This window comes from Rattus rattus, chromosome 8 (assembly GCF_011064425.1).
Source record: "Rattus rattus isolate New Zealand chromosome 8, Rrattus_CSIRO_v1, whole genome shotgun sequence".
NCBI classification, from domain to species: Eukaryota; Metazoa; Chordata; class Mammalia; order Rodentia; family Muridae; genus Rattus; species Rattus rattus.
The window spans coordinates 30,790,387-30,818,340 of NC_046161.1; the positions used below are offsets into that span (position 1 = coordinate 30,790,387).

Genomic DNA, 27,954 nt, shown 5'->3' on the forward strand with positions numbered 1-27,954 from the left:
ACCTCCCAGTAATGGCAACTTTTTATTCCTGATTCCCTTTCTCTTGTTTACCTGGGCTTTTTGGTGGGAGGTTCGCCATCATTGAAGAATCCAAAAATCTTGTCTATATCAGAGGCCTGGCTCCCTGTAGAAGCCATCCAGTTTCTAAAATAGATTAAACATCATGTACCGTGATTAGATCTGTAAAGCACATAATTTACAACAGCGCATACATTAAGCATTTTAATAAGCCATATACCCAATTATGGTACTGTGGGATGTCCTCTGCTTAGCCAAAGTCTATTAGTCAACGAGCACGCGGTGATTAAGGAATGAAATTAGCCTAAGGGAAGTCATTTTGAGATCACAGCTCCAGCTGTGCCAGTGCTCCACACTGCCACACCGCTTCTGTTCTGAGAAACCCTTCCTCCCACCCTCACCGAACTCCAGCAGTGTCAGCTCATGTGAAATTGCCGGTCATCATTCTGATTTACACAAGGAGGTCTGGGAAGCACTGAGGACATAGAACAACCCACAGCTGAGTGGGCTAACAGTGCTTGATTACCCATTTACACCTGGCAACACAGCAAGCATACAACTTGCTCACTGTTAGACATTCGTTGTTGTTAACAGTTATCCTCCCAGGCTGTAGACATGTCTCTCTCAAGCCACTGTGATACTTAGTAGCCATACTAAGCAGATATGTGAAGGACAACAAACCCTGGTTGCAGGAAAACCAGCCAAGAGTCACAAGGATTAGAATAAGAAACAATCAAAGTTTTAACTGCTCAAACTTAGTAAGCTGGTGACATTAAGTCTGATATCAGCAGTGTGTGCGTGCGTGTGCGTGTGTGTGCGTGTGTGTGAGTATGCACATGTTGGTGTCTCAGCCTACGTGTAGAGATCAGAGGATAACTTTCAAGGTCTGGTCTCTTCTACCACGTGGGTCCCAGGGGTCAAACTCAGGTTGTCAGGTTTGGCAGTAGTAAGTGGCTCTAGCGGCTGAGCCGTCTCACTGGCCCAGCAGTAATAACCTCAACACTGACCATGGAGAAGACAATACAAGTAGAGCTCTGGGTATGTGATTATGCCCTACTGTCACTAGCAGGACTTTACTATTAGAGAGCTTCATTATTTATTAACACTGTGTGGTAATTTTCTTTTGGAAACAGAAACCTAAGTTCATTAGCTCCACATTCCATCTCATGTAATGACCTTTTCTTTAATATTAGTCAATATAGGGAGAAGTCATAAAATCACTTAAGTTAGGACGCAGATCACCTTTCTGGTCAAATCTTGCCTTAACTTAATAATCTGGTGTGACTGTGAAAAAGATGCTGTAAACTCTTAAAAATAAAGTCAATCTTAAACAAAAGTACATGTTTCCTAAGAACAGAATCTCTGGGGGAAAGCTAAATAAAATCAGACTTAACTTTTCTAGGCCCAGACACTGTGAATGCTGGGTGCACAGCAGGGACACCACTGTCCACCTTCCCTCTCTTAAGGGCTTCGTCTCATTTCTTAGTCTCAAAGCTTTCTATTTGGGACAGTCAGGGTTTGAGCAGCTCTCAAAATTTTCACCAAGTTCTAATTTATACAATAGAAATAATTTTCTGCTTAACATTTCTGTTTTATGGAGAACCAGTGATAAAAAACAAACAAACGTCAATAACAACAACAACAAAAATGGTAACTTCTTTCACACAATCCACAATCTCTGGGGATATGATTTAAAGTAACACTAAGGAAGGCAAACATATTTATGCTTTTCCTTCCCATAAACATGGTTACAAAAATCCATTACTTAGACAAATTAAACCCAAGCAAAACCATTGAGTACTGAGAAATGCATAGCAAATGGAACTTAATGAAAGTTTTGGATCCTGGAATATTCAGGTTTTAGTGTTGAAGTTAAATACTATGCCAGTTTTGTTGAAAATTTTAAAATTGCTGGGCAGTGGTAGTAAAACATTCAGGAGGCAGAGGCAGGTGCATCTCTGACTTTGAGACCAGCCTGGTCTACAGACAGAGTTCCAGGATAGCCAAGGCTGCACAGAGAAATGTTGCCTCAAACAAACAAACAAACAAACAAACAAACAAACCAAGGCAAAAAAAATTAAAAAACAAAACAAAGTACTTATTACAAGTCTGTATAATCTGTAACTATTAGTTAATTTAATTCCTAAAGCCTTATTGTGTATTACAGATTGAACAACTCTTACCTGAAAATCCAATATCCAAAACGTTCTAAAATTGAAAACATTTGGACCCCTGATAAGATGCCAACAAGTACAAAATTCCATACCTGACAACATGTTACAGTGAAAATGCAGGTACACTAAAAACATTCTATACATCAGGCTTTGTGTACATAAAAAATAAAGTAAAACCGTGTTTCAGACTTGTGTCTCATTTCCAAGACTGTGTGAACACAAATATTAAAAAAAAACAAAAAACAAGGAAAAAAATCCAGCCTGAAATACTTCTGTCTTAAGCATTGCAGATAAAGGAAGGAGCCTCAACCTGCATTAACTTGACAGACTCATCTGAAACAAACACCGCAAAACCGTTTGGTACTTAGTAGTTCCAGAAGTCAAACCACAGCAACTCTGCTTGAAATGCCATGTTCTCAACAACATTACTGCTAGATTTTTAGCTTTAAATATTTCTTCAAGTCCAAAACTAATTTTTTAAGTGCTAAAATTGTAGCAAGCAGATTTACTTGATGACCGTTTCACAATTAGTCATAGTGGGCTACGGTATACACTATGCAGCCTGTTCAGTTTGAAGCTGGAAAACTGTATGTTATATACCTCTCACTGCCACCGGCCACCAATACAACTCTAGATTAATCCTACCTTTTTTCCTCTGGGAATCAGAGAAATGCATCATTTCCTTGTATTTTCAACCTGACTACTGGTTAATTCCTGATGTTTTTCTCTACAGAACCTTTCTGAAGGCTCGTTTCAGGGGCTGTAGTTTAAGAAAACCAAAACACACAACAGGTTCTGACTGGAATGTTTTAGGTCCTATTACTGAGAAGCTGAATGAAAAGTAATTCTGTATGTCTTTATCCCAGCTGTTTACCCATTCATCTTGATTTTGAGCAGACTAATGCTTTGCCCTCAGTCAAGGGATGTGTCACGTAAGATACGCATATATCCCAGTGTGTACGCTATTAAAATTGTATCTTATTCATTCTAGAGTATTGTCTGGGGGCAGGGGAATACCTTTTAGTACTTATCCTGAACAATATGTACTGCTGCTAAAGGGTCCCAGAGGCAAGTGTGGGAGTCTGGCACAGAATCCCTAACATGTATCAACTAGTTCACACATGAATATGCTCTGTGACTATTATTTGAGCTTCCATTAGTGTGGAATTTACTACTTATAAAGAGTGAGTGGAGTCCTGAGTGAATGTGTATTGTTGCCACGGGCATGGCCAGGCCAAGGTCTTTTCAGGGACCCCAATGAGAGAGAAAAAAGCCTTCCCCAGATGAGGCTCAACAGCAAAGCCTTCCTGGGGTCTATGTGCAGACAATGTCCCACTGTAGCTGTCTACCATCAGATATATATGACCTGAAGACTTCTCTCTGACACAGACTGCTCCTACTGAGATTAACTAAGCTTGCCCCCTTGTTCAGGGATAACCCTTCCTCCCTGTTCAATGTATAATAAACATACTGAGCATGGGGGTGAGACGCTGCCTTTAGTTTCTCCATTAGAAAGCCACTATCCAATCCCATCCTCCCCACACCCCTCTCTCTCTCTTTTTCATTTCCTTTCTGCTCTAGTCAATCTCTGAAGCCTTGGAGAATGCAGCAGCAATAAGTGGAAACACTTTTCTGTCACATGTAAACAGAGGAATGACCTGGGTCAGTGGGTGTCCTTGTTACTTCAATGACTCTGAAACCACTGAGAAATCCTTCAAGGCTAACAGAATATATGCAAATCAAAGGCAGATGCTCAGTGAGTATTAATAAAAGTGATAGTGTATCATTAACAAAACTTCCAGGACAAATTTTTCAAATGAGAGAAAATACTTAGCAGGATGGTAATACCAGATCTGGAGTGGTAAAGACAGAAGGAGCATGAGTTCAAGGCCAGCTTCAGCTACATAGTGAATTCAAGGCCAACCTGGGCCTGCATGAGAACCTCTACTAAAAAATTCAAAACAGACAGCATTTATACTTTGAAACCTGTCATCTTCAGGAAACAGAGTTGGAGGGGCAAGATAACTTTCTAAGAAAACCCCTGGAAAAAGGGGGTGGAGTGGGGCGGGGTAGGTAAAGAGAGGGAAGAGAAAGAGTAGTTATCTGGATGATAGATAGGTTGAAATTTAATGGACCTGGGATCTGAAACCATCAAAATCCCAGTAGCCCTTGCTTTCCTAGCATCTTAGAAGCAGGGCTCCCAACTGCTTCCTAATTCTCACAGGCTTCCAACACACACACACACACACACACACACACACACACACACACACACACACACACACACACACACACACACACAGAGAGAGAGAGAGAGAGAGAGAGAGAGAGAGAGAGAGAGAGAGAGAGAGAGAGAGAGAGTGAGTACTAACACAGGCAAGCTGCATGCTACAAAGAACCTGGAATAATACCATGTGAGAGATGGGCAGATAGAATCAGGCAAGTGGCAGGAAAGTCCAACATGTTTTGTTTTTTGGCCAGAAAGCAAAGGATTCACAAATAACTAGTGTAAAAGATTGGCACATTTCTTGCATTGAGCTTCTCTATTTTTGTTTGAGAAATGATTCAGAACACTTTCTTCTGCAGAAAAAAAAAAACCCAAACAAACAAAAACCTATCTATCTATCTATCTATCTATCTATCTATCTATCTATCTATCTATCTATCTATCTATCTATCTATGGAAAATGACAGCCATCCCATGCCTTGAGAAGAACCCAAATCCCTCAAATCATGGCTTTTGGACTAATTCCAACACATCTGTGTTTTGGTGGCTGTGAGGGGGAGGAGGTGAAAGGATACCCAGTATAAGTACGGTACTTCAAAGGAGCATTCCATAATCTTGTTGAAGCAAACACATTCAATAAAATATTTTCCCTGGGTAGTTGATAAATTCGGTCCACAATGTGGACTGCAGCTTTTCCCACCAGTGTACAAAGTAAGCTTGCTATGTCCTCCTAAGACTCAAGGAACGAAGTAATATCTAGCTGGGCAGGGCTTTAACCCAGGCTTAAAATGATCCTCTACCCACAGTTAACCTTAGCTCCTGTAGTTATTCTTAAGCATGCCTGACAGAAACCTTTGACTTTTGTTAGGTAACAGCTTCATTAAACCCATTTCTTGAAACTTGACACAGGAATCATGGAAGCTTGATGTTCTTTTACCAACACTCACTCCCATCCAATGTAAAAAGGACCTCATTAGTGGCAAGGGTTATCCAAGACCTTTAGAACTACCAGGCAAAGATTTCAGTAAGTCATTTCACTCAAGCCCCAAAGAAATCATATTGAAATTCCAGGCTCATGATCTTGGATATTCTTATTATCCGTTATATGTTATATATATGGTTGTTTGGGTTTTTTGGCCTACATGTATGTCTGAGCATCACATATGTGCCGTGTGCCCTCAGAAGCCAGAGGATGTCAGATTCCTAGGATAAAAATTGCAGATATTTGTGAGCTGCCATGTGGGTGCTCTCTGAGAGCAGCCAGTGTTCTTATCTATCTCTCCAGCCCTTTTATCAGTTATTTTTAATTATAAAGCCAAACTGATAGCTGTTTCCTTCCCTTGCAAGCATAAGGACCTTACTTCAATCCTTTAAAACCTACATTTAAAAAAAAGCAGGGTACAGTGATATACACTTTTAATCCCAGAGAGGGAGAGATGGAGAGCAGCAGCAGATCACTGTGGTTTGCTGGCCAGCTAACCTAGACTACTCAGCAAGAACCAGGCCAGAGACACCCTGTTCAGAACAAACCAAAGACCAAGGTAGACCACCTGAAGAATAAGTCAAGGCTGTCCTCTGTCCTCTGACTTCCACAAGCATACATGTATATTTGTACCTTAACCGCATGAACACACACACACACACACACACACACACACACACACACACACATCATGCAAAGGAACAATGGAACACTGAAGTTAAAATATGATTTGAATTAAAAGTTGGTGACTTTACTTTCCTTCCCTGGCATTAGAACCTACTTCTTTAGGACTCCAGTGTGTTCTGAAGACCAGATGAGACATCCAGTTTCATGGACTAAACACCTATTGGATTTGGGGGCCTTTGGGTGGTAAAAAGTAATTGTGGGTTAGTTGGACCACAGGCTGTAAGGCATTCTAATGAATCAGTTTTGTTTCTCTATCTCTAGAGTGCCATGACAACTACACCTAGGATAAACAGACTCAAAATTCTATCCCCAGCATCATGGAAGGAAGGAAGGAAGGAAGGAAGGAAGGAAGGAAGGAAGGAAGGAAGGAAGGAAGGAAGGAAGGAAGGAAGGAAGGAAGGCAGGCAGGCAGGCAGGCAGGCAGGCAGGCAGGCAGGCAGGCAGGCAGGCAGGCAGGCAGGCAGGCAGGCAGGAAGCAAGCAAGCAAGCAAGCAAGCAAGCAAGCAAGCAAGCAAGCAAGCAGAAAAAGCAGGCAGGCAGACACAAGCAGGAAAGCAGGCAGGCAAGAGAGTGCAAAATAATAATGATAATAATAATAATAATCTTTAAGACCAAATAATGTATGTTTTAGCAAATCCTTACAAGTTAAATTGCTGTTTTTAAAAGAGTGAGTTATGCACATTGCTAACTTCAATGACTTATATTCATGTCAACTGTGTACACACAAAATGCACACAAATGAGTAGATGTCTGGGGGATCCAAGAAGATGTCATCATCAATTAGGCAGTATCTCCTTGAGCTAAAAATTGACAAGTCTTTGTTTCATCACAAGAAAAAAAATCAAAATGATTATATATATTCCAATAATTTTCAACCCGTTTTACTTTTTTGGGAATTTCTGACCTAACTAGTAATGAAAATTACAAAAAAAAAATTGATAATTAAAAGCTTCATATTTTGACAACATGAAATTTAGCAAATTTTATCATTAAAAACTACCCTGTAATTAGTATGCAGCACATACCTATAATCACGGAATTTAGATGACTGAGGCAGGAGAGTCACCAGTTTCAGACTTTTGTCTCCAAAAGCAAAGCTGACACTCCTAAACATAACTGGCTATAGGAATAAGTGGATTCATTGACAGCATCAACCAAAATATTTTAGAGGTCCATTATCAGTATGGAATCCAAATCCCATTAATAATAAAGCAAAGACAGAAGTATAGTAGAGGTATAAAGCTGATCTGTTTTACTATTATTCTTAGAAGTAACTAACGTTAAGTGGCATGCATATACACGTGGGAGCTCCAGCACATTGGGAGGTAGCTTAGTCAATAATAAAGTGCTTGCCACATAAGCAAGAAGACATGAACTTGTAACCCTAGAACTAGGGAGGAAGAAACAGGCAGTCTGTACGTGGAAATGTTCAATTAAATTATGAGAGATAAAAAAACAGAACCTACAGCACATTAAACACGTACTCTACCACCAAACTACATCTCAATTTTCTTTTTTTAAAAAAATATTTATTTATTATATATAAGTACATTGTACCTGTCTTCAGACCCACCAGAAGAGGGTATCAAATCTCATTACAGATGGTTATGAGTCACCATGTGGTTGCTGAGATTTGAACTCAGGACCTCTGGAAGAATCACTAAGCCATCTCTCCAGCCCACATCCCAATTTTTGAATGGTAAAATATTTAGTTTTGAAGGTTTTTTGTTTGTTTTTTTAAATGCTGGCTTTATAACCATGCAATCCAATTTCACCTGTTTACTTACAGCAATATCAACCTGGTTGCTCAGCTATGAACTGAACTTAAGAGACTGCATTATCTTGGAACTGCCTGATTTCAAGTCAAGACACAAATGTAGGTATTTAAAGATTACGTTTGCATATTTATGGAATGGAAGTTCCATGCCTAACTACTAATTTTCTTTCACTTATGAATATTTTGAAAGTAACTCAGGAGAAACTGATTTCTAGAAGTCCGACACATTCAATTCCTTCCTGCAGCCTCTATAGAATTCCTCAAATAAGCTCGTGCTTTCTAGCCTTGAGCTTTCTAGTCTTTGCTCAGGATGCTCTTCCCTGTCCACATGCATAGGCCACCAAACTTTTATTCAAATTATACCCTAGCTATCCTGGTTAGAATTGATGGTGGACACTCTCATCCTCCAACATTTAGTCCTCTCAGTTTTGATTTTATGGCAAATATCAAACCTTATCCTTCCTACTTATTAGTGAAATGTATCTATACTTATTTTATTACATGACTCCAACATTGGAAGGTAAGTTTCTTCTGTTTAGTTTGGAAATATATTGTAGAACAGTGCCTGTGCACAGAAGGCATTCACATGTTTACCAAAAGAACTAACTAAGCAGATGAACAAAGGTGCTCATGGTTGGAAAGTCATGGGATAAATCAGGTATTTCCTCTGCTAACCAGGTATGCTAACATCTGTCTATAGCCACAGGTGCTTGGGGGGATCACTTAAGCCCAGGGGTAAATACCAACCTGGGGAAAAGAGCTCCTCCCCATCTCAAAAAGAGGGCAGACAAAAAAAAAATCTACCACTAATTTTAATGCAGTAAACATCACAAAACACTTTTTATTTTTAAGGGGAACAAATAGCATAATTACATATACAAGCAAATCAATACCCACACAATCATTTCCAGATACCCTAAAAGGTCACAGGCATTAAGGTAATCTGATTCAGCAGGCAAAAGTAGCAGACTGAAGGTTTAAAGAACATCATCTGGCATTAAACAAACATTGTACATCTAAGTCACCTTACTTGTTACTTATGTTCAGAGGTGTCAGAGGGTGTGTGTGTGTGTGTGTGTGTGTGTGTGTGTGTGTGTGTGTGTGTGTGTGTTTGCTTAGTTCAGATGTTGTTCATCAATCTATCCACTTTGTTTTTTTCAGACAAAGTCTCCCACCAGGACCTGGGGCTCAGTAATTAGGCTGGACAGACCAGCTCAATAATCTACCTCTGCCTTCTTAGTGCTGGGATTTTAAATGACGCTTTTTATTGGTTAATGTGAACTGAACTCAGGCCTTTATGCTTGCATGGCATAAAGTTCTTCCCCATCCCCAAATAACCTTATTTTTGCAAGATGAATATCCAAGATATAAACAGATATTTAAGGTAGATTCTTTTTTGTTTTGCTTTAGATATGGCTTCTATATACAAACCATACTAGTCTTGGAACAGTTCAACGGCCTTAGTCTCCTAAGTGCTGGAATCATAGGCTCGAACCACCAAGCTCAAAGGAAAATTTATAATTTTGTTAATGTGTATGTATGAGTGTGAGAGCATTGGATGTGTCATGGTGTGGGTTTGGAGGTCAAAGGGCAACCTCAAATGTCTGCCTCGCTCTCCACCTTGTTTTAACACAGTGTCACCTGTTTACCACTGCAATGCCAGAGCTTTTGGTGATTCTCCACCCCCCATCTTGCCGTGGGTATGCCAGGATTGCAGACATGCTGTACTGTGTCTGACTTACATGGGCTCTGGGGATCTTAACACTGGTTCTCATGCTTGCACAACAAACACTTTGTCCATTGAGTCATCACCACAGCCAAGAGTGGATTCTTAAGACAAGAACTCATTCTATTAGGAGACTCAGGGGCATTATTAGTATTTGGGGGCAAGAAACTAGTATTTCCTTTCTCAAAACAAATTGGGTTAAATGAAAGCATTCCATGACTTCTCATCTGTGATTGATTGATTAAATTCCTCATCATGGATGGATATATATATATATATATATATATATATATATATATATATATATATATATATTTGTTTCCCAATCCATCATCGCCTGGCTTCACCTACCATCAGCTATCCAGACTTCTGTCTGATTACTGAGCCCCTCTCACTTCAATACTGTCTATTCATCCACCTTCTCTAAGTGCCTCTGCTACATTTTGAACCCTTATTAGTATCTTTTTTAAAAATTTTTTCCATCTTTATTAAATTGGGTATTTCTTATTTACATTTTAAATGTCATTCCCTTTCCAGGTTTTCAGGCCAACATCCCCCTAACCCTTCCCCCTTCCCTTCTATATGGGTGTTCCCCTCCCCGTCCTGTCCCCATTACCAGGTGACACTTGGCCACGCCCATAAGAATAGCCCTTTTAGCATAAGGAGAAGTCCCATCATCCTCTTCCCAAGTGAGTTTCTAATACACCGTGGTTTATGCAACACAATAAATGTTCAAATATTTGCTGCTTCAATGATTATGCACCTACTATGAGCTAAAAGTCTAAGAGATAAATTGATAAGTTTAAATGTTCTAAACTGTAAAATCTCAAGATGAATAGGTAAAGTTACAATATTTTCTATCATGCCAACCGTGACTGACACGACACTACCAATCACCAGTTTAAGGCTTCTTTAGCTTTCATTTTTCTCCTTCCCAACTACATGAAAGGAAAATAAGGACACAGTGTACCTGTAGTGAGAGTTTTGAAAATTCTGGAATTTTGGTTTCTTAAAAATAAACCAAAACCAAAACAAAACAAAAACAACAACAACAACAAAACAAAACAAAACAAAAAACAAAAACAAAAACCAGAAGTATTGTAAGAATGTGCTTTCATTTTTAATCCCGAGTGTGTAGATATGGGGCTGCTCTGGACTGTCCATAGCAGCTGACTATGAATTGCCTCATGCTCTAGCAGAAGCATGGTTTTGCCAGCTGCGCAGTTTCTGTGATGGTGGACATCTGGATTTCTGGGAACTTTTCAGAGCTTTTATAAATGTTATAGCCCCGAGAGGAAGAGTTGGTGGTTCTTGGTCATTCGGGGGGTTGGCTGTGGTGTGTTAGTAGAAACAAAAGGAAAGAGATTAGATTTAGGATTATCTATCTATCTATCTATCTATCTATCCATCCATCCATCCATCCATCCATCCATCTATCTCTAGCTCTTTCCTATCTAGTGTTAAGGGGGTAAAAACAGGAGAATAAAGGATGAGAAAAAGAACCCACAAAGTAGTAAAACCAGCCACATCTACCATTGTGTTTTATGAACGAGAGCTACATACACTCAACTCAGTCCATTTCTAGTTTGATTATATTCTGCATATGCCTATATAGAATTTAACACAATAATTTTATTAGTGACAAGCTGTTGAATTTTCATGTTCAAATATATATTAAGTGTCAGGATTATTGGGTTGGGGATTTAGCTAAGCGGTAGAGCGCTTGCCTAGCAAGCGCAAGGCCCTGGGTTCGGTCCCCAGCTCCAAAAAAAAAAAAGAAAGAAAAAAAAAAGATTACCATTATTGCATCCAAAACTCTATACAACATTTATATTTTCCTCGATACCAGTCTCCTCTGAGGAAGGTTCTGTTATCACTATGAGGCACAAAACATTAGATAATGCAACTGATTAAGCAGCCTGCTTAGGTCACCTGACCATTCTGACTACACTAGTCAGGAGACACTAACTGCAGACTCCACTTTAAGACACAAAGTGATAATAGCACAGCAGACAGTGTACTGACTTCCAAGTCTACCTTTCTATGACACAATGACATGTGATATCATGCACCCCTTTATAGGAAATGAAATCCTGAAGACAAAATTCACCCAAACTGGGGCTGGGGATTTGGCTCAGTGGTAGAGAGCTTACCTAGGAAGCACAAGGCCCTGGGTTCGGGTCCCCAGCTCAAAAAAAAAAGAACCAAAAAAAAAAAAAAAAAAAAAAAAAAAAAAGAAATTCACCCAAACTGTTTCTGTTTATCTTCCTTTACTTCCCGATACATCTAACATTGAATTAATCTAACATTCCATTCTTATTTCTTCCCAGTTTCCCTTCACACCCCCCCAGTGAAAGACCCACCACCTTCTTTTTAGTTCCCAAAAAAGTAGAGGGTCTGAAGGGAACCCCTCCAACTCCGCACAATGCTTTCCCTCCCCACCACAGTACTCCCATGGTCTAAAGGACCACATGACTGACAGAGTTCCGGCTCCCGTCTCTGCATGCTTCAGCCCCATAGGATACACCTTTCAAGCTCAGTGAGACTGCAGCTAAGCAGACACGGTTCTTTCAGACAGACAGTATTTCAAACTAAAGGTCAAGATACTTTAGCCACTATAGTGTACCACAGACCTCTGAATGACAGAGATGATATCTGCATGTTAAAATTACGGGCAATTACCCACTTAATGTATTGATTTTGTGAAAACCATTTTAACAATCCTTTAAGAACAAAAGAATGATGAGCCAAAAGTAACCTAAGAGGTGACCAAAGATGCACTCTTCAGCTGTTAGGATAATCTCTGCAGGATGTGCTGTCCTAATAAAAAGATCAACTTTGAAAAACAAAGCGACGGTATTTTATAAGATATACAAATAAGCTTAGAGTCAAAAGCATTATTTAGACTAGAAAAAAGTCTGAAAGTGCCACAAAAACAGAGATTATTGCCTCCCATGTATGAGTCAGGGTATGGGTCAGGGACAGAGCCAAGACACCCTGAGGGGCTTGCGGAGGGTGGAGAAAACACAGGACGGGTAGTAGAGGAGGGGAGTTATAAAAACCAGTTAAGGCCATGTGACCATTCTCAGAAACGAGGATTATACAGTAACATGAATGCTTCTGTTTTATTAAGAACATTTGTCTTTCTTCCAATTTCTTTTACATCAATTGGTATTTAAATTGAGATACTAAAAGGATGTACCTAAGGGACACTGCCCCATTGTAAATTTACAAATGTATTTACCATTATACGGGGAATAGTTATATCATATTCGGCGTATTCATGACCTTGTTATTGTTTCATGTGGACATGAGGTGTTATTTGTGTCACGTTGACAAGTGGTGGATTGTAGTGGCTATTCCTGGTTGTCAATTTGCAATTTCCCTTAGCCTTAAAATCCCTTCATAAATACTAAGCCAAGGGTATCAGGCATCTCCAACTCCTTTTAGTAGGCCATCATTTGATAAATGCTTCAGCCAACCATTCAAACAAACTTCTGACACCTTTTTGTTAACTATAGGAGCTTCTATATTAAACCTAGAACATCCACTCTGAGGGCCCATGTCAATAAACTCAGCCTGATCTAGTTTTATGTTCCTTCCACCATTATCTCACAACCTTAAAATCTATTCCCATACATATTCCCCAGACTTCTGCTTGGATGCATTAGCAAACTCATTAAGCTCCTTAGTAGTGTAGTGCATTTCCTCACGGACAACACTTTCTACCCCCGTCTAGGGGCCTGTTTTATAGGTCTAGAAGAAACTCCTGGTGGGCCTTGAGAAACATCAACATTGTCTTGTCTGGCATTTTCTTCATCGAAAGTCATTGACGGTTTATCAGACTCTGAGGGATTAATTTCCTCATGTGAAAAAGGCATTACTTCAAGGGGTGGGGCTGAGGGTACCACTTCCTCAGGTCAGGTAAACCCCTGAGAATCTGAAAATTCAAAATTCTCAGCTTTGATAGGGTCCTCCCACATATCCCCATCCCAAGTTATAGGATCCCATTCTTGGCCAATTAATGCCCTTACTTTAACTGCTGACAACCTCTGAGGCTGAGACTTGAATTTTCGCTGCAATTCAGCCAACCTTATAAGGGCTTCAGTTTCATTTTCTGCAACTCGAGCTCTATGGCTGCTGGAGAAAAGATTCTTCTCTTCAAGGGCACATTTGGAAACCTTTAGATTGTTTACTTGCATCTGGAGCCGTTCCATTTTATCATATAGCTCATCCTTTTCCTTCATCAATTTTTTGAGATATACTAAAAGCAACAAGCCAGCAAAATCATTTCCTGATTTTCCCCCCATCTTAGAGAAAGTTTTGTACACTGAATCACCTAATTCATCAAGATAATCAAAGGCATTCATTAACTTCTTTAAGTTTGAAATATAGTTTCAACCACTTGCCTTCAACATTCTCCAAGCTCCCAGGAGAGAGAGAATCTGGAAAGGTTTCAGTAGTTGAAGGTGCTGATGAATTATTAAACCAACTCCAGATTCTTATAAGATTCACCCTTATACCTCTGCTCCTCTAGAGGCACACCACTCCTGGTGCCAATTTCTGTATTAGTTAGGGTTCTCGAGAGTCACAGAACTTATGGGTAGTCTCTATATAGTAAGGGAACTTGTTGATGACTTATAGTCTGTAGTCTGACTCCAACAATGGTCAGCAGCAGCTGTGAAGTCTAGCAGTTGCTCAGTCCCACAAGGCAGGCAGGCAAAGAAGTGAGAGTTTTCCTTCTCCCAATGTCCTTATGTGGGTCTCTGGCAGAAGGTGTGGCCCAGATTAAAGGTGTGTATCACCATGCCTAGATCTAGGACTTGCTTTGTCCCAGATGACCTTAAACTCAGAGATCTCCTTGCCTTAGTCTCCTGGGATTCATAGCCACAATGCCTCAAGATCTCCATGCCAAGATCCATGTCAGAAACTTGTATCTCCCAGCCTCAAGATCAGGATCCCAGGTGAGCCTTCCAATTCCGGATTGCAGTTCATTCCAGATATAGTCAAGCTGACAACCAGGAATAGTCACTACACTCCATAGAGCCCACCAAGTTTGAACTCAGAAGAAAAAGCTTCAAAAGCATTGCTTTATTGAGCAGGCAACAGCAGTGTCAAAATGGCACGAGAAAATAACCAAAGGGGAAAAACTACCAAAGAAAAGCAAGTTAAAGAAACCTAAAATCACACTGTTTATTAAAGAGCTTAGGTGGTTAGTGAAGACAAGGAAGGGACTCCCAGGCAGGGAGCAGCCACGTGGGGTAGCTGGCACCTCTCCTGTTCCTTGGAGAATGGATCACATGTACATTGCAGGGGGAAAAAGTCATATAGAAATAGTTATGTAAAAAAAGCAAGAAGACTGGAGAGCTGGCTCACTGATAAGAGTACTTGTTGCTTTCACAGAAGACCCAGGTTTGGTTCCCATCACTCCCATCTTGATTCATAGCCATAACTCCAGTTCCAGGAGATGTAATGTCTTCTTTAGATTTCTAAAGACATCCAATATGAACATGGTATACAAACACACAGGCAAAATACTCACACACACAAAATTACTCTTTTAAAAAGGAGAAACAAGGGAAACACCCTTTTATCCCCAGTGGAGAAAACTACTGCAGACCCTATTTACTGGGCTAAAGATTTTTCTTACAACCCCTTTTGTAGTATTTTCCTGCCAGCTCTTCCTCCCCCACAGACAGCAGTATCTTAGCAAATTAACTTTTAAAAACAATCCGTGCTGGGCACAGCTGTGTACACCATAACCTCGGCAACCACAGAAACCAAGGCAGAAGAACATCAAAAGTGGAGGGTATGGCTAGAAAGATGATTCAGCAGTTAAGAACACTGACGCCTCTTCCAGAGGACAGAAGACTGGCTCCTGGCACCTTACAACCATCTGTAACCCTAGTACCACGGCTTCTGACACCCTCTTCGGGCCTCCTTTGGCACTACATGAATGTGGTGGATAGATGTCCATAGGTGCAGGCAAAACATTCAAATACATAAAAGTAAGCAATGTTTTAAAGGAGGTCAGTCTGCTTTATACAGCAACCCTATCGTAAGCGAACAAATATGATTGAAATGGAGCAAGATGTAGTGGTACCTACTGATAATCCCAGCTACAGAGGTAGAAGCAAGGAAGGTCAAGGCCAGCCTGGGCAACTTAGCAAGACTCTAGCTTCTATAAGATAAAGGAGGACAGATCTGTATGGCTGGGCAGTACAGAACTTACCTTAAATGCTCTCCATCACTACAAGAAAAAAATCTTAGTTAGGGTCTTATTGCTGTGAACAGATGCCATGATCAATGTAAGTCTTATAAAGGACAACATTTAATTGGGGCTGGCTTACAGGGTCAGAGGTTCAGTCCATTACCATCAATGTGGGAGTATGGCAGCATCCAGGCAGGCAAGGTGCAACAAGACCACACCTTGTAATAGTGCTACTCCCAGAGGGTATGCAAACCATCACACCCCACTCCCCGGCCTCCACAGGCTTGTTTAAACACGAGTCCACGGAAGCCGAATGTAAATTTAGCATAATAAAAAAGTACACTTAGTTCAACTTCCAAAGTCCCCAAAGTCTATAGCAGTATCAACAACGTTAAAAGTCCAAAGTTCAAAGTCTCTTCCAAGATCCATTTAATCACTTAACTGTAATCCCCGAATTAAGACAGGCAACCAGCTGGGCAGACTCCAAACTCTGCATCTCCATGTGTGATGTCAAAGCGCTCTTCAGATCTTCAACTCCTTTCATCTTTGTTGACTACAACAAATTTCTTTCTCCTGAGCTGGTTCCACTCCCTGTTAGCAGCTTTCCTCAGCAGATAGCCCATGACTCTGGCATCTTTAACATCGTTGGGTCTCCAAGGCAGCTTCAATGTTACAGCTCGTTTCAATGTCTGGGATCCACAAATGATCCTCCAAAGCGCTGGCTTCACTTCTCCAGCTCTGCCCTCTATGCAGTTTAACTTCAGGTTGATCCACACTACACTGTTGCTGTTGTTCTTGGTGATCATCCCGTGGTACTGACATCTCTAATACACTGGGGGCTTCCATTGCATCTAGGCTTCACCAATAGCCTCTCCTAGGCTCTCTTCATGGTGCCAAGCCTCAACTCCTTTGCCTGACCCCTTCAGTCCTGGGCCATCAATTGCAACTGAGGCCTTCACCAATGGCCTTCCATGGCCTCTCACAGTGCACAGCCTCAGCTGCTCTTCATGACCCCTTCATGCCTTCAAAACCAGTACCACCTGGGTTACTCTTAAACATTACCAAGTCCAGCCACAGCACGAGGTACAACCTTGGCATCTCTGGAACACAGCTCTCAAAATACACTTTCCAGAGATTTCACCTCAGTGATGTTAATCTCTTTCTTAGCTCCAGCTAACCAGCATCAATTGCCCAGGTAGTCTCTTTCTCCTCTTGAATATAAAGCCAGAGACACATGGCTGCAGCTGCTGAGTTCTGCTGCTTGTTCTATTACATTTCTAATTCCTTCACTGCCTAAGCTTGGCTGTCCTGGATCTTGTCTGTAGATTGACCTTGAACTCAGAGATCTGTATGCCCGTCTCCTGGGATTAAAGGTGTGTGTCACCATACCCGGATTTAAGTGTTTCTTCACCTAGAACTTGCCCTGCTCCAGGCTGGCGTTGAACTCGGCGATCTGCTTGTCTTTGCCTCCCAGGAGTAAAGGTTTGTACTAAGTTACCTGGAGCTCACTTAGCTGGGTGGGATCTTGCCCCAAGGTCATCACTCCCTTAATTCAATTTAATATTCTTGAACACAGGAGTCAGCTCCATTTCACTTCTAAGTGTCCCTTTAATACTCGAACCATATATTTTGGGTTTTTTTTCTTTTTCAATTTCCCTTTTTTCATTAAAATGCTCTTCATAAGAGTGAATTTTAGAAACCACATAACAGTTTACTCCAGGCTGTTTTGAGACTTCCTTTTTCAAAGCGATTAATCTAAATCTCTTCACCTTAACCTCAGGCACACTCTTTGGACAATGGCAAAAAGCAGCCACATTTTTCCCAAAAATACCACAAGAGGAGTCTTTAGGTCACATACTGAAATTCTTCACTGAACTGTCTTGTGCCAGGTCCTAACAGTTCAAATTACTCTCAGTAACAAAGTCTTCTGCATTCCTACTAAGATAGCCCATTAAGTCCCACTTAAAGTATTCCACTGCTTTCCAAATCCAAAGTCCGAAAATCCACATTCTTCCGAAAGCATGATCAGGCCTATCACAGCAATACCCCAGTCCCTGGTACCAACCTCTGCCTTACTTAAGGTCTTATTGCTGTGAATAGACGCCATGACCAATGTAAGTTTTATAAAGGACAACATTTAATTGGGGCTGGCTTACAGGTTCAGAGGTTCAATCCATTTTCATCAAGGTGAGAGCATGGCAGCATCCAGGCAGGCCTGGTGCAGGAGGAGCTGAGTTCCACATCTTCACCCGAAGAAAGCCAGGAACAGACTGAGCATCCTCAGGCAGCTAGGAGGAGGGTCTCCAAGCCTACCCCCACAGTGACACACTTCCTCCAACAGGGCCACACCTTCTAATAGTGCCACTCCGTGGGCCAAGCATATATAAGACATCACAACAGGGCAGCAGTACATTTCTACAACTGGCTGGGCTGTGAGGCACCAGGATGAGAGGGAGCCCAGGGAGACGGCAGCTCCATCCCATGGGTGATATATGCGTATGAATTCTCTAACACTGTAACAGAGCATAAACGTGTGACTTCTAATACCAAACTTTTCAGTTTAGAAGGCTGACTGGCCTCAAAGAACCTAAAGATAACTAAGAAACGAAGCATACACATCTGAAAACAGTTAAGGAAACTTACGGGTAATCTGGTTTCTCCTTGCTATATACAGATATCACTGTGCCCAGTTCCATAACACTTTATAAAATTTGTTGACTTTGGTCCTTATGTAATTAATACTCTCTTTCCAAGTACTCCCACTAAAATAATAAGAGAATAATTCTGTAAACTATAAAAAGCGGAGGACTTTCAATGACTTTTTAGAGATGGAAAACAGAATTAAATGCAGACCTAAAGATATATATGGATGAAGTCTATTCACTGCACAATTTCCTGCTAAGCCAGAAAGCAATCTCATTTTCTCTACCTCCCAATTCAAAGGTTTAGAGAAAACCAAAATGAAATCTGAAATCACTTGAGTCAATGACAGCCAGGATCATTAGACCTCCAAAGAAATCATTAAAGAGTTCATTTGTTTCTCAAATTACTAAGTGCCTACTAAGGGCAAGGTTCTTCTCTACGATGATGAATAGAATACAACAAACCAAACCAAACCCCCAAGCCCTGGTGGAATCCACAGTAGTGGTGAGGGTAAACTAGGTAAGAACAGAGAAGGGAAAGAGAGATGGGGTGCCTGAATTTTACAGAGAGAGCACCTCATTACAAGTGCTCTGAAGTCAACCTGAAAAAGGAACATGTCATTCCATGTCAAAGGCAAAATGCATCCAGGCAGTGAAAGCCCTCCAGCCACTTGTGGGAAGTGAAGCTAATACACAGATATGAGAAAAATCTAAAGACTATTGTAGCCTATCACATCCATATACCAAGAGCATATATTGCAAAAAGAATCAAACTCAGGGGCTGGAGAGATGGTTTAGCAGTTGAGAGCACAGACTGCTGTTCCAGAGGTGCTGAGTTCAATGACCAGCAATCACATGGTGGCTCACAACCATCTGTAGTGCACTCTTCTTGTGTGTCTGAAGACAGGTACAGTGAACTCATATACATAAACAAATCTTAAAGAAAAGAAGAATCAAATTCTGGCCTGGTAGCACAGGCTTGTAATTCCCAGCCCTTAGGTAAAAGTAAGAGGATCAAAAGTTCAAGGACTACTCAGCTAGTTGGTGAGTTCAAGGCTAGCTTACTATATATAGAGAGGAGGGAGGGTGAGAGGGGTAAGGGGTAAAGAGAAAGGAAGGACAGAGAACAGGAGCGTGGAGTAGTAGAGAAAGGGTGGGAGAGGAAAAACAGAAGAGGGGAGAAAATGGGGAGAGAATAACAACAAAGAACCAAGGATAGGAGAAATGTTGACAGAGTACTTAGAACTGAAGGACATGAATGGGCCCATTGTAGCATGGCAAGAACATAGAGGAAAGCCCACCTCATTGGATACTACCATGAAGCTAAACTACATAAAGTCAGGTCAGAGAGCATCCTCATAGCTTTCAAGGAGGGAGGAAAAGAAACAAGGTCATGTAAAAAGGATGTGAAATGGTGTCTCTAGAGCAATAACCATCTCCAGAAGACAGCATAGCAATGCCTCAACGTTCTGTGTGAGAATTACTTCAAATCTTCATTTCTATATGCTGCTGAACCATTAAGCAGGCAGGCAAAACTAAGTCATCCAATACTTGTCAGGAAATTAATGGGACATGTGTTTCAATAAAACAAGGAAATAAGCCAGAAGGGGTCACAGTTCCATATAGGAAGGAGGTAGAAGAACAGGAGGTCCAGGCCAGCAGTTGTTGGGCATACTCCTAAAAACAGTAAAGGTAAGAGAAGAGGCAGGGCTCCAACAGACAGGCTTGACACAGCTGAGCTCACAGTGTAACTGGTAAGTATGTGAGCAGCATGCTGGCACACTTGTGGGGGAACATTAACAGCAGGCAGGTGACAAGTGAAGTGTAGACCAACTAAACACTGAGAAGCAAGGTGACTACATGGCTCAACAGAGAACACTGTCTGGCAGAGTTGTAAAGTAGCAATATTTAAAATTGGCCATTACTTTTCTTACATTTTTTTTTTTAGGAGCTTGACCTTTGTTGGGTATATCCATAAACAAAATGTTAGCTTGTTAGCAGAAGGGAAGGAAACGAATTCCTGGACTCCAAGTCACCAAATCAAAATCTCTACAGCAGAGATCTGGCGATTGATTCCTTGCTTAAAAAAGTCTTACTGTGTAACTCAGTCTGACCATGAACTCAGTGCAAGGCTATCTCAACCTCCCAAGTGCTAGAATAACAGCATGAACCATCATGCCCAGTGCCCCTCCCCCAGTAACTCACCACGTTTCAGAAATGCAGGGACCAATATATTGGGATTGGTACACTTTGAGTGGACAATTTTTCTAAATCAGTTAATAGTTTAACTGTGCTAACACCATCCAGTGAAACATATATGTAACAATGGTACCAGGACAAACTTACCAGCATGTGCCAGCCATTAACAACGAAAGCATACACATCTTTAATTTGTTCTTACTCAAATTTCCTACAAATATGAAAATGCTGCTGGAAATATGCGTTTAATTGTCTTGGATCTTAACATCTGATTTTTATCTACCATGTGGTTTTAAAAGTCCTTGACTTTTCTCTGTTGATAGTCTAGAAAATATGTCTACCTTTCTGGTGTATACTCATTTCCCCACAAGGATACTTTGATCTTTACCTTATACCTTAAAATATTTTTTAGTTTTGAAAATGCAAATAATGGGCTAGGGATGTCGCTCCAAAGTGGAGCATTTGCCCAGCGCATGCCCGGCCCCAGGTGAGAAGTGATGCACGATGGTTAATCCTGAGTATCAACTTCATTGGCCTAAGAAAAGCCCCACAGATGAGTACACTTCTGAGTACATCTGTGCTGCGGGTTCCAGAGACAACTGGATCACAAGTGTTCCAACCTAATCACTGAGCCAGTCCTTTGACAGAATCACAGGACAACAGAATTAACTGGATGCAAGTGAAAGGAGAGAAGTGGAACCTACTATGCTGGGAGGAGGTCATCACTGGTGGCATGCCCTTGGGAGCTACTGTAAGGACTGAGGATACAAAAGCATCTAAAAAAAATAAAACTAGGAAGGTGTTTTGAGGTTGGTAAATGTGAGTTATGACGGTTAGAGGACGTGAGGAGTGGTGATAGGAAGGTAAGTTAAGGTATACGGGAGCAAAAACAAATGCTTCAGATTTTTTCTCCTTGCTGGGCTACTGTTGTATAGAGACTTCAAAGTTCAGAGCTTTTCAATTAAACAGTGGTAATACTAACATATCTAAAGTTTATCTCTTTTGTAAAAAGAGATTTTTATAAGCTTCAGGGAGTCCACTTGAATCCATCTCTCATAAGTTAAATAGATTTCAGGTAAGTATTGTCAATGAGCAGCCTGTTTCCTTCCCCACCTGCCTATTCCTGAGGGTGGGAGCCCTTCTCCTTTCCCTGGCACTAGGACTACCGCCCACCCCGCCAACTACCAAGACCATGTACCTAAAAATTTCAACTGTATACCCAAGAAAAAGCTTTTCTCCTAAACACCTTAACTTTTTCTCTGCCCAGGTATCTTTTGCATCCAGGACAGCCCCACAGTGCTCCCCACAGATGCTCCTCAGGTAGCCTCACGAACTGCTTCAAATGGGCCTTCACTTCCCTAGCTCCAGACGGTCCTGCAGAGCTTGGATAGCATCCTGCTCTTCCCAGACCCGGCCAACATTCCAGCTTTTTGGATCCTCTCCAAATAATGTTGTCCCAACGTCAGCAGAAAATAGTCATAGATGACTATGCCACCTCTTGTTCATTTATTATCAATAAAGGCTAGGGCACTGGAATTTAGAAACAGACCTGTCCTGCAAGTTCTCCCATCATCCCTCAGTGCCTACCTGTTACTGCCCTCTGCCCTGAACTTTCCAGCCTAGGGTTTGTACTTCCCCTTCCCAAGAAGCTCTTCCTTATATAATGCAGACATTTTGGTCTCTCCACTTCCTCTGTATCTTCTCTCTCTGCACTCAAGCTTTCTCTCTTTCTCTTCCCCTCCCTATGGCAGGAGGGACTTCACTGCCCGCCCCCCCCCCTTTGGCACCAATGAACTCGCCGGAGAGCTGCTTCCCAATAAACCAAAAGTTGACTCTGGACTCTTCCTTATTTCCTGGTCAACATAACTTCTGCACCAGGCTCCCTCCACCATGATGGACTTACCTCTGGACCCATGAGACAAAACAAAGCTCTCCTCCTTTAAGCTACTGTTCTTGGGTACTTGGTCACTGTGTTACAAAGTCTAATGCAATTTGAGAGTAATAACTGTAGTACCGAATACACACTAGACACTACAGAAATTTATCTTGCTGCTTATTACAACAATCTTATTAGGTAGGTTTTTTTAAATTATTTATTTAATGTATATGAGTACACTGTCACTATTTTCAGACACACCAGAAGAGGGCATCAGATCCCATTACAGATGGCTGTGAGCCACCATGTGGTTGCTGGGAACTGAACTCAGGACCTCTGGAAGAGCAGTCAGCACTCTTAACCGCTGAGACATCTCTCCAGCCCCTAGGTAGGTATTTTTAATTCATTTTACAAATGAAGACTGAGGTTGTGAAACTTTTTTTTTTTTTTTTTTTTGCTCTTTTTTTCGGAGCTGGGGACCGAACCCAGGGCCTTGCGCTTCCTAGGCAAGCGCTCTACCACTGAGCTAAATCCCCAACCCCGAGGTTGTGAAATTTAAATGCTCATCAATGACGAAGTCTCCAACCAAAATCTATTTTTGTGTGTGTGTATGAGTGTTTTGACAAAATATATATATGTATATCACCTGAGTGCCTGGTGCTCGCAGATGTCAGAAGAAGGTGCTGGGTTCCCTGGAACTGGGGTTACAGATGGGTGCTCGGAACTAAACCCAGGTCCACTGCAAGAGCAACAAGTTCTCTAAATCACTGAGCCCTCCCAATCTATTTTCAAAGCTCCTTTCTTTTCTAAATATAAATCTGTTTACCTGAAGCACAGACATTTCAGTATCATATAGTTGCTTATACTATCCTCTTTTCTGGATGAAAAATTCAAGGCACAAACCTTAAGTAAATCACCTAAGAGACAAAATTCTACATTCTGTATTTCTTGACTCCTGGCTCACTTACAACCAATCTAACAAGTATTTATGCACCTGGTCCTATCCCATAGGCTGAGACTAGCTGATATTCTTTATATACTGACAGTGTGATAGGCTTTACCAAAGTGCTTAATATGCATTAAGTTAAGCCTCAGGTCGTCTAAAAGCAGCCAACATTATAGTTTCAAACACACTAAAGTTACAGATGCAGCTTAATGGACAGAGGCATGTTTACCTTGCATAAAGACCAAGTGATATAAAATACTCATTTGGGCATGATGGCTTACACCTGTACTGCTGGCACTGAGGAGGCTACACCAGGAGGATCTTGCTTTTGAGAACAGCCTGAGCTATACGCAATGAAACTGTCCAATAACAACAACAGTGAAGAACAGCCTGGTCAAGAGAACCAACTCAAGTTTGAGGATAGCCTGTAACATGACTATGAGGTAAGCCATAGCAAACAGCAAGACCCTTATCTCAAAACACCATAAAAAGTAGAAAATTAAATTATATAAAATATGCACACACTGAAACCAGTTTGCTTGTCTCCAAATGGTTCTTGGCCACCTTGTACTCTAACATCTACAAGACTTACAGGCCAAAAGTCTCTCCGGGATCACCATTCTGTATTATTTTTTTTTTTAATGAAAAGTATGTTGTTTCCCTAATTAAAAGCACATGAGCGTAAGGCACTGGCTAGCATGCATAAATCCCTGAATGTGATTCACACCATCAAAAGTGTACGTAAGATATGCAGCTCTTTCTTGGATGCATCTAGTCTATTCAGCACTAAAAAGGACCAACATTTCCTGCTTGGCAACATTAACCATTTTTTTCTTTTTAAGTAGGTAATGGTATTGCTTTCGGTTGTGTTAAAAACAAGATCTTACTTTTTACAAATGGATAACAAACTTTCAAACAAACTATCTGTGGGATTTGAGCCAGAACTATGGGGGTCAAGGGGAGGCATTGGGCATAGATTTAGATAAGACTGGTCCTGTGTTGGTTAATTGTTGAAACTGGTTGATCTATAGACGGGAGTTTAGCACTTGCTCCCCTCCACACCTGTGGGTTTTTTGGTTTGATTTAGTTTTGTTGTTTTTGTTTTGTTTTGTTTGTATTTTTGCTTACGTGTTCTTTTGAGAGTATCTTACATAGCTTACTTAGGCTGGCCTTGTTCCCAGATGATCTTTGAGTATGGACAGACTGTGGACAGACTGAACTCCTAAGCTAGTAGCCTCATGTGGTCCACCTCTAGCATTCTCTCCTGACATAGCTACTACCTCTATGCTTCAGGAAATGACAAAGTCCAGGAAGCTACACCTTCTGGATCATTGGTCAAACACTAGATAAAAGTATGAGGCAACAGAACAAAGGAATTTCTTGGAAGAGCTGGTCTGCGGCTGGGTGTGGCAGCAGGCCTGCAATCCTAGCACTCAGAAGACTGATTCAGACGACTAGGACTTCAAGGCTAGTCTGGTAAGTTCTCTGATTGCACGGACTTCGTAGTGGTAGGTAGCCTGTCTTTAAAAAAAAAAGACAAAAGGTACTTTGAACAATAACTACTATCCACATCCACAACCTACCACCTTATAAAGTTATGGGACTCTCTTCTTTAGAAACAGGGTCCCACTATGCTGGCCTTGAGTTCACTATGTAGACCAACGTGGGGGGTCGGCTCAAACTCACAGAGATGCACCTGCTTCTGCCTCCCACGTGCTGGAATTAAAGGTGTGTGCCACCACACCTGGCCTAAGAAGTCTTTTTTTTGGGGGGGGGGGGTTATCACAGGAAGCACATGGAGGTCAGAAGGCAACTTTGTGAAGTAGGTTTTCCCCTTCCACTTGTATGGAGTTTGAAGGATCAAACACCTTTACATGCTGAGCTGCCCCAACAAGCCCCGCTTAGGAAACCTTAAGCATCCCTCTAATATCATTCATTAGGTAAAAGGTGAACTCCAACCACAAACATCAGCTCAGTAGAGTGAAATGGGGGAGGAGACATCAGGGAGGAACAAAATCTAGATTCTTTGTGTGGGTGCTAAATACATTCAAGGTAAGTCTGAAATAAACTTCATCGGTTAGGGTCAAAAGAGAGGTTCTGAAGTGCTCTCTGAAAACCTTCAAAGGTATACTCAGAGTTGTATAAAAAAAGATCAACTGTTAAATGATGAAAAACCAAAGCCCAAGTTACCTGTCAAGTTCACAGTAACTTAATGGGGACTAGCCCGGTATCACCTAGCTCCCAAGACCACACTTTCCCGGAAACTACCAGTGAGTTCTTGCTAATCACTTATCTCCCTAAAAAATCATAAAACAATACCAAACACTTCCTGCTTGCTCTCAGGCAGATGGAATCCCTAGTTAATCTAAAACTGGCAAATCTTTGTTTCAGGAGCACAACTTAGCATTCTGCAACTAACTAGTCTTCCATGTATGGTGCTTAAGTTAAGGTATCTCATTAATCAGTTATTATCTATATTTATGAAATACTAATGCAGCTTTTGTGCTTTTCTATAGGATGGTGAACATCTTTTAAGTTTTGTTTTAAAAAAAACATGTTTAAAAATTTTTATTACATTTATTTATCGTACGTGTACCTGCCTGCATGTGCTCAGTGTATACGAACACTGAGAGAAGACAACTGAAAAGATGTCAGTTTTCCTTCTGCGAGTGACTCAGTCTGTCAGGCTTGGTGGCAAGTACCTATACAACTGAGTCAACAATCAAGTTCTTTATGTAGTTATATAAATAAGCTATGTTTGAATAGATCTGTACTCTGTAAAAATGATGACCCAGTAACAATGTTTCCTTCTTTGGGCTGAAAAAAACCTTTTGAACAAGAGGTGTCTCTAATTAAAACACCAACATGAAATTGGTGAGGAAGTAGAAAAGAGAATGTCTCAAACAGCTCTGGCTGAATGAGGAAGAGGAAGAGGGCCATACAGACTCGGAGGAAAGAAGGATGTAGGTGCATAAACTGTTTTGGTTTGCTTTGGTTTGACACAGAGTCTCCTATGTAGCCCTGGCTGTACTGGAACTTGCTATGTAGACCTGGCTTAACTCATTCACAAAGATCCTCCTGCCTCTGTCCCTGAGGGCTGGGACTAAAGTGCCACACCAAGCCCTAACTCTTATTTTAAATTGTGAAATGCCACGATTCATAGGAGAAGCATTAAGGAAATTGTAACTTTTGTAATCACATGTAGAGATGAACAGCAAAACTGAAATCTTTACATTCTTCCCAGAAAATCTCAGAAAGAAAAACTTTTCTAAGTCTTCTCCTCTCGGTGACCGGTGTCTTTATTTTCAGACATTATAGAGTGTGCCTAAAACTAAGAACACATCTTTGTGTCACTAACAATGACATCTGAGTTGTGTCCTTGCTCTGTTTCCTGCCACCGAAAGTCAAGTCTGTGAAAAGGGTTAATACTTGAACAGTTCAGGAAAGGTAAAGGTATAAACATTTTTTTCAGACATTCTTCCAAATCACAAAGGTCCTATACCTAGTATAGGAGTGTAGTTGATAAACTGATGTGATTTTTAAGTCCTGTCTTGGGAAAAGGGGTTTTCATGTGACTAACAAGTGATCGTCAACAGATTAAGTCATATTAGAACATGGAACTGGAGATTATCAGAAAGGATAATTCTTTTAGAGTGGAGTTTCTCAACTTTTATATAGGTATTCTACTTGTGAATTTATTAGTGAGAGGGGACAGAGCCACTAGAAGAAGAAACAGTGTTTCCCAAACTGTTCCATTGGAACTCTATATCCAAATCACTTATATTACAGAAATACAGACAAGTCTTCCCATCATTCTGTCCCTTCATTCTTCATGTCAAAAAAAAAAACTGACAGAAATGTAACTATTCAAAATGCTCATAAACAGACTGGGCTTGGGGGTGTAGTCTTTAATCCTGGCACTAGGGAGGTAGAGACAGACAATGAATTCCAGGCTAGCCTGGTCTACAATATGAAACCTTTCAGACAGACAGAAAACAAAAACCAAAAAACAACAAAAACCAAATCAACATAACTCAGAAACACTGCAGCTTCATAAATATTTGTGAACTTACTAAATTAACAGGTTTGGAGATAAAATAAAAATAAAATAAAAGGCCTCAAGTAATTCACATCAACAGCAGCTGCCAATGGCATGCCTTGTCTGTTGTAATTGACAATTCACACACCAAGGACAGCACTTAGCGGGGGAGTAAAGACCACGGAACAGGACATGACTTCACTAATGATCATCTACATTACAGCAGCCTAGTTGGTTTCCCGGATATACTTTCCTCTTTGATCTGTTCTGCTTTGAATTACCAGTCGGTTCTCTACAATACCACTTGCAAGGGACTTCTCAAGAAGTTTCAAAGACCCAACTATCACATGAAGTTTACATTCTTCGACTTCTAGTCTTCTGAGGCTATTCACCTGGTCAACTGTTTCATGCATAATGTGGTTTCCTTCTGCTAATCCTTTTTGGAGGAAG

The 27,954-nt window shown here is 40.9% G+C and overlaps 1 protein-coding gene across 1 annotated transcript in view; it reads right to left on the bottom strand.

The window, feature by feature from the left end:
• Fam118b (family with sequence similarity 118 member B) overlaps nt 1–27,954 on the bottom strand; it is a 49,656-nt gene that overhangs the window by 20,803 nt on the left and 899 nt on the right. Inside the window, exon 2 of the mRNA XM_032910931.1 lies at nt 52–144. Coding sequence (XP_032766822.1) covers nt 52–137 — 86 coding nt within the window. The 5' untranslated portion in view covers nt 138–144. The remainder of the gene's footprint in view (nt 1–51; nt 145–27,954) is intronic.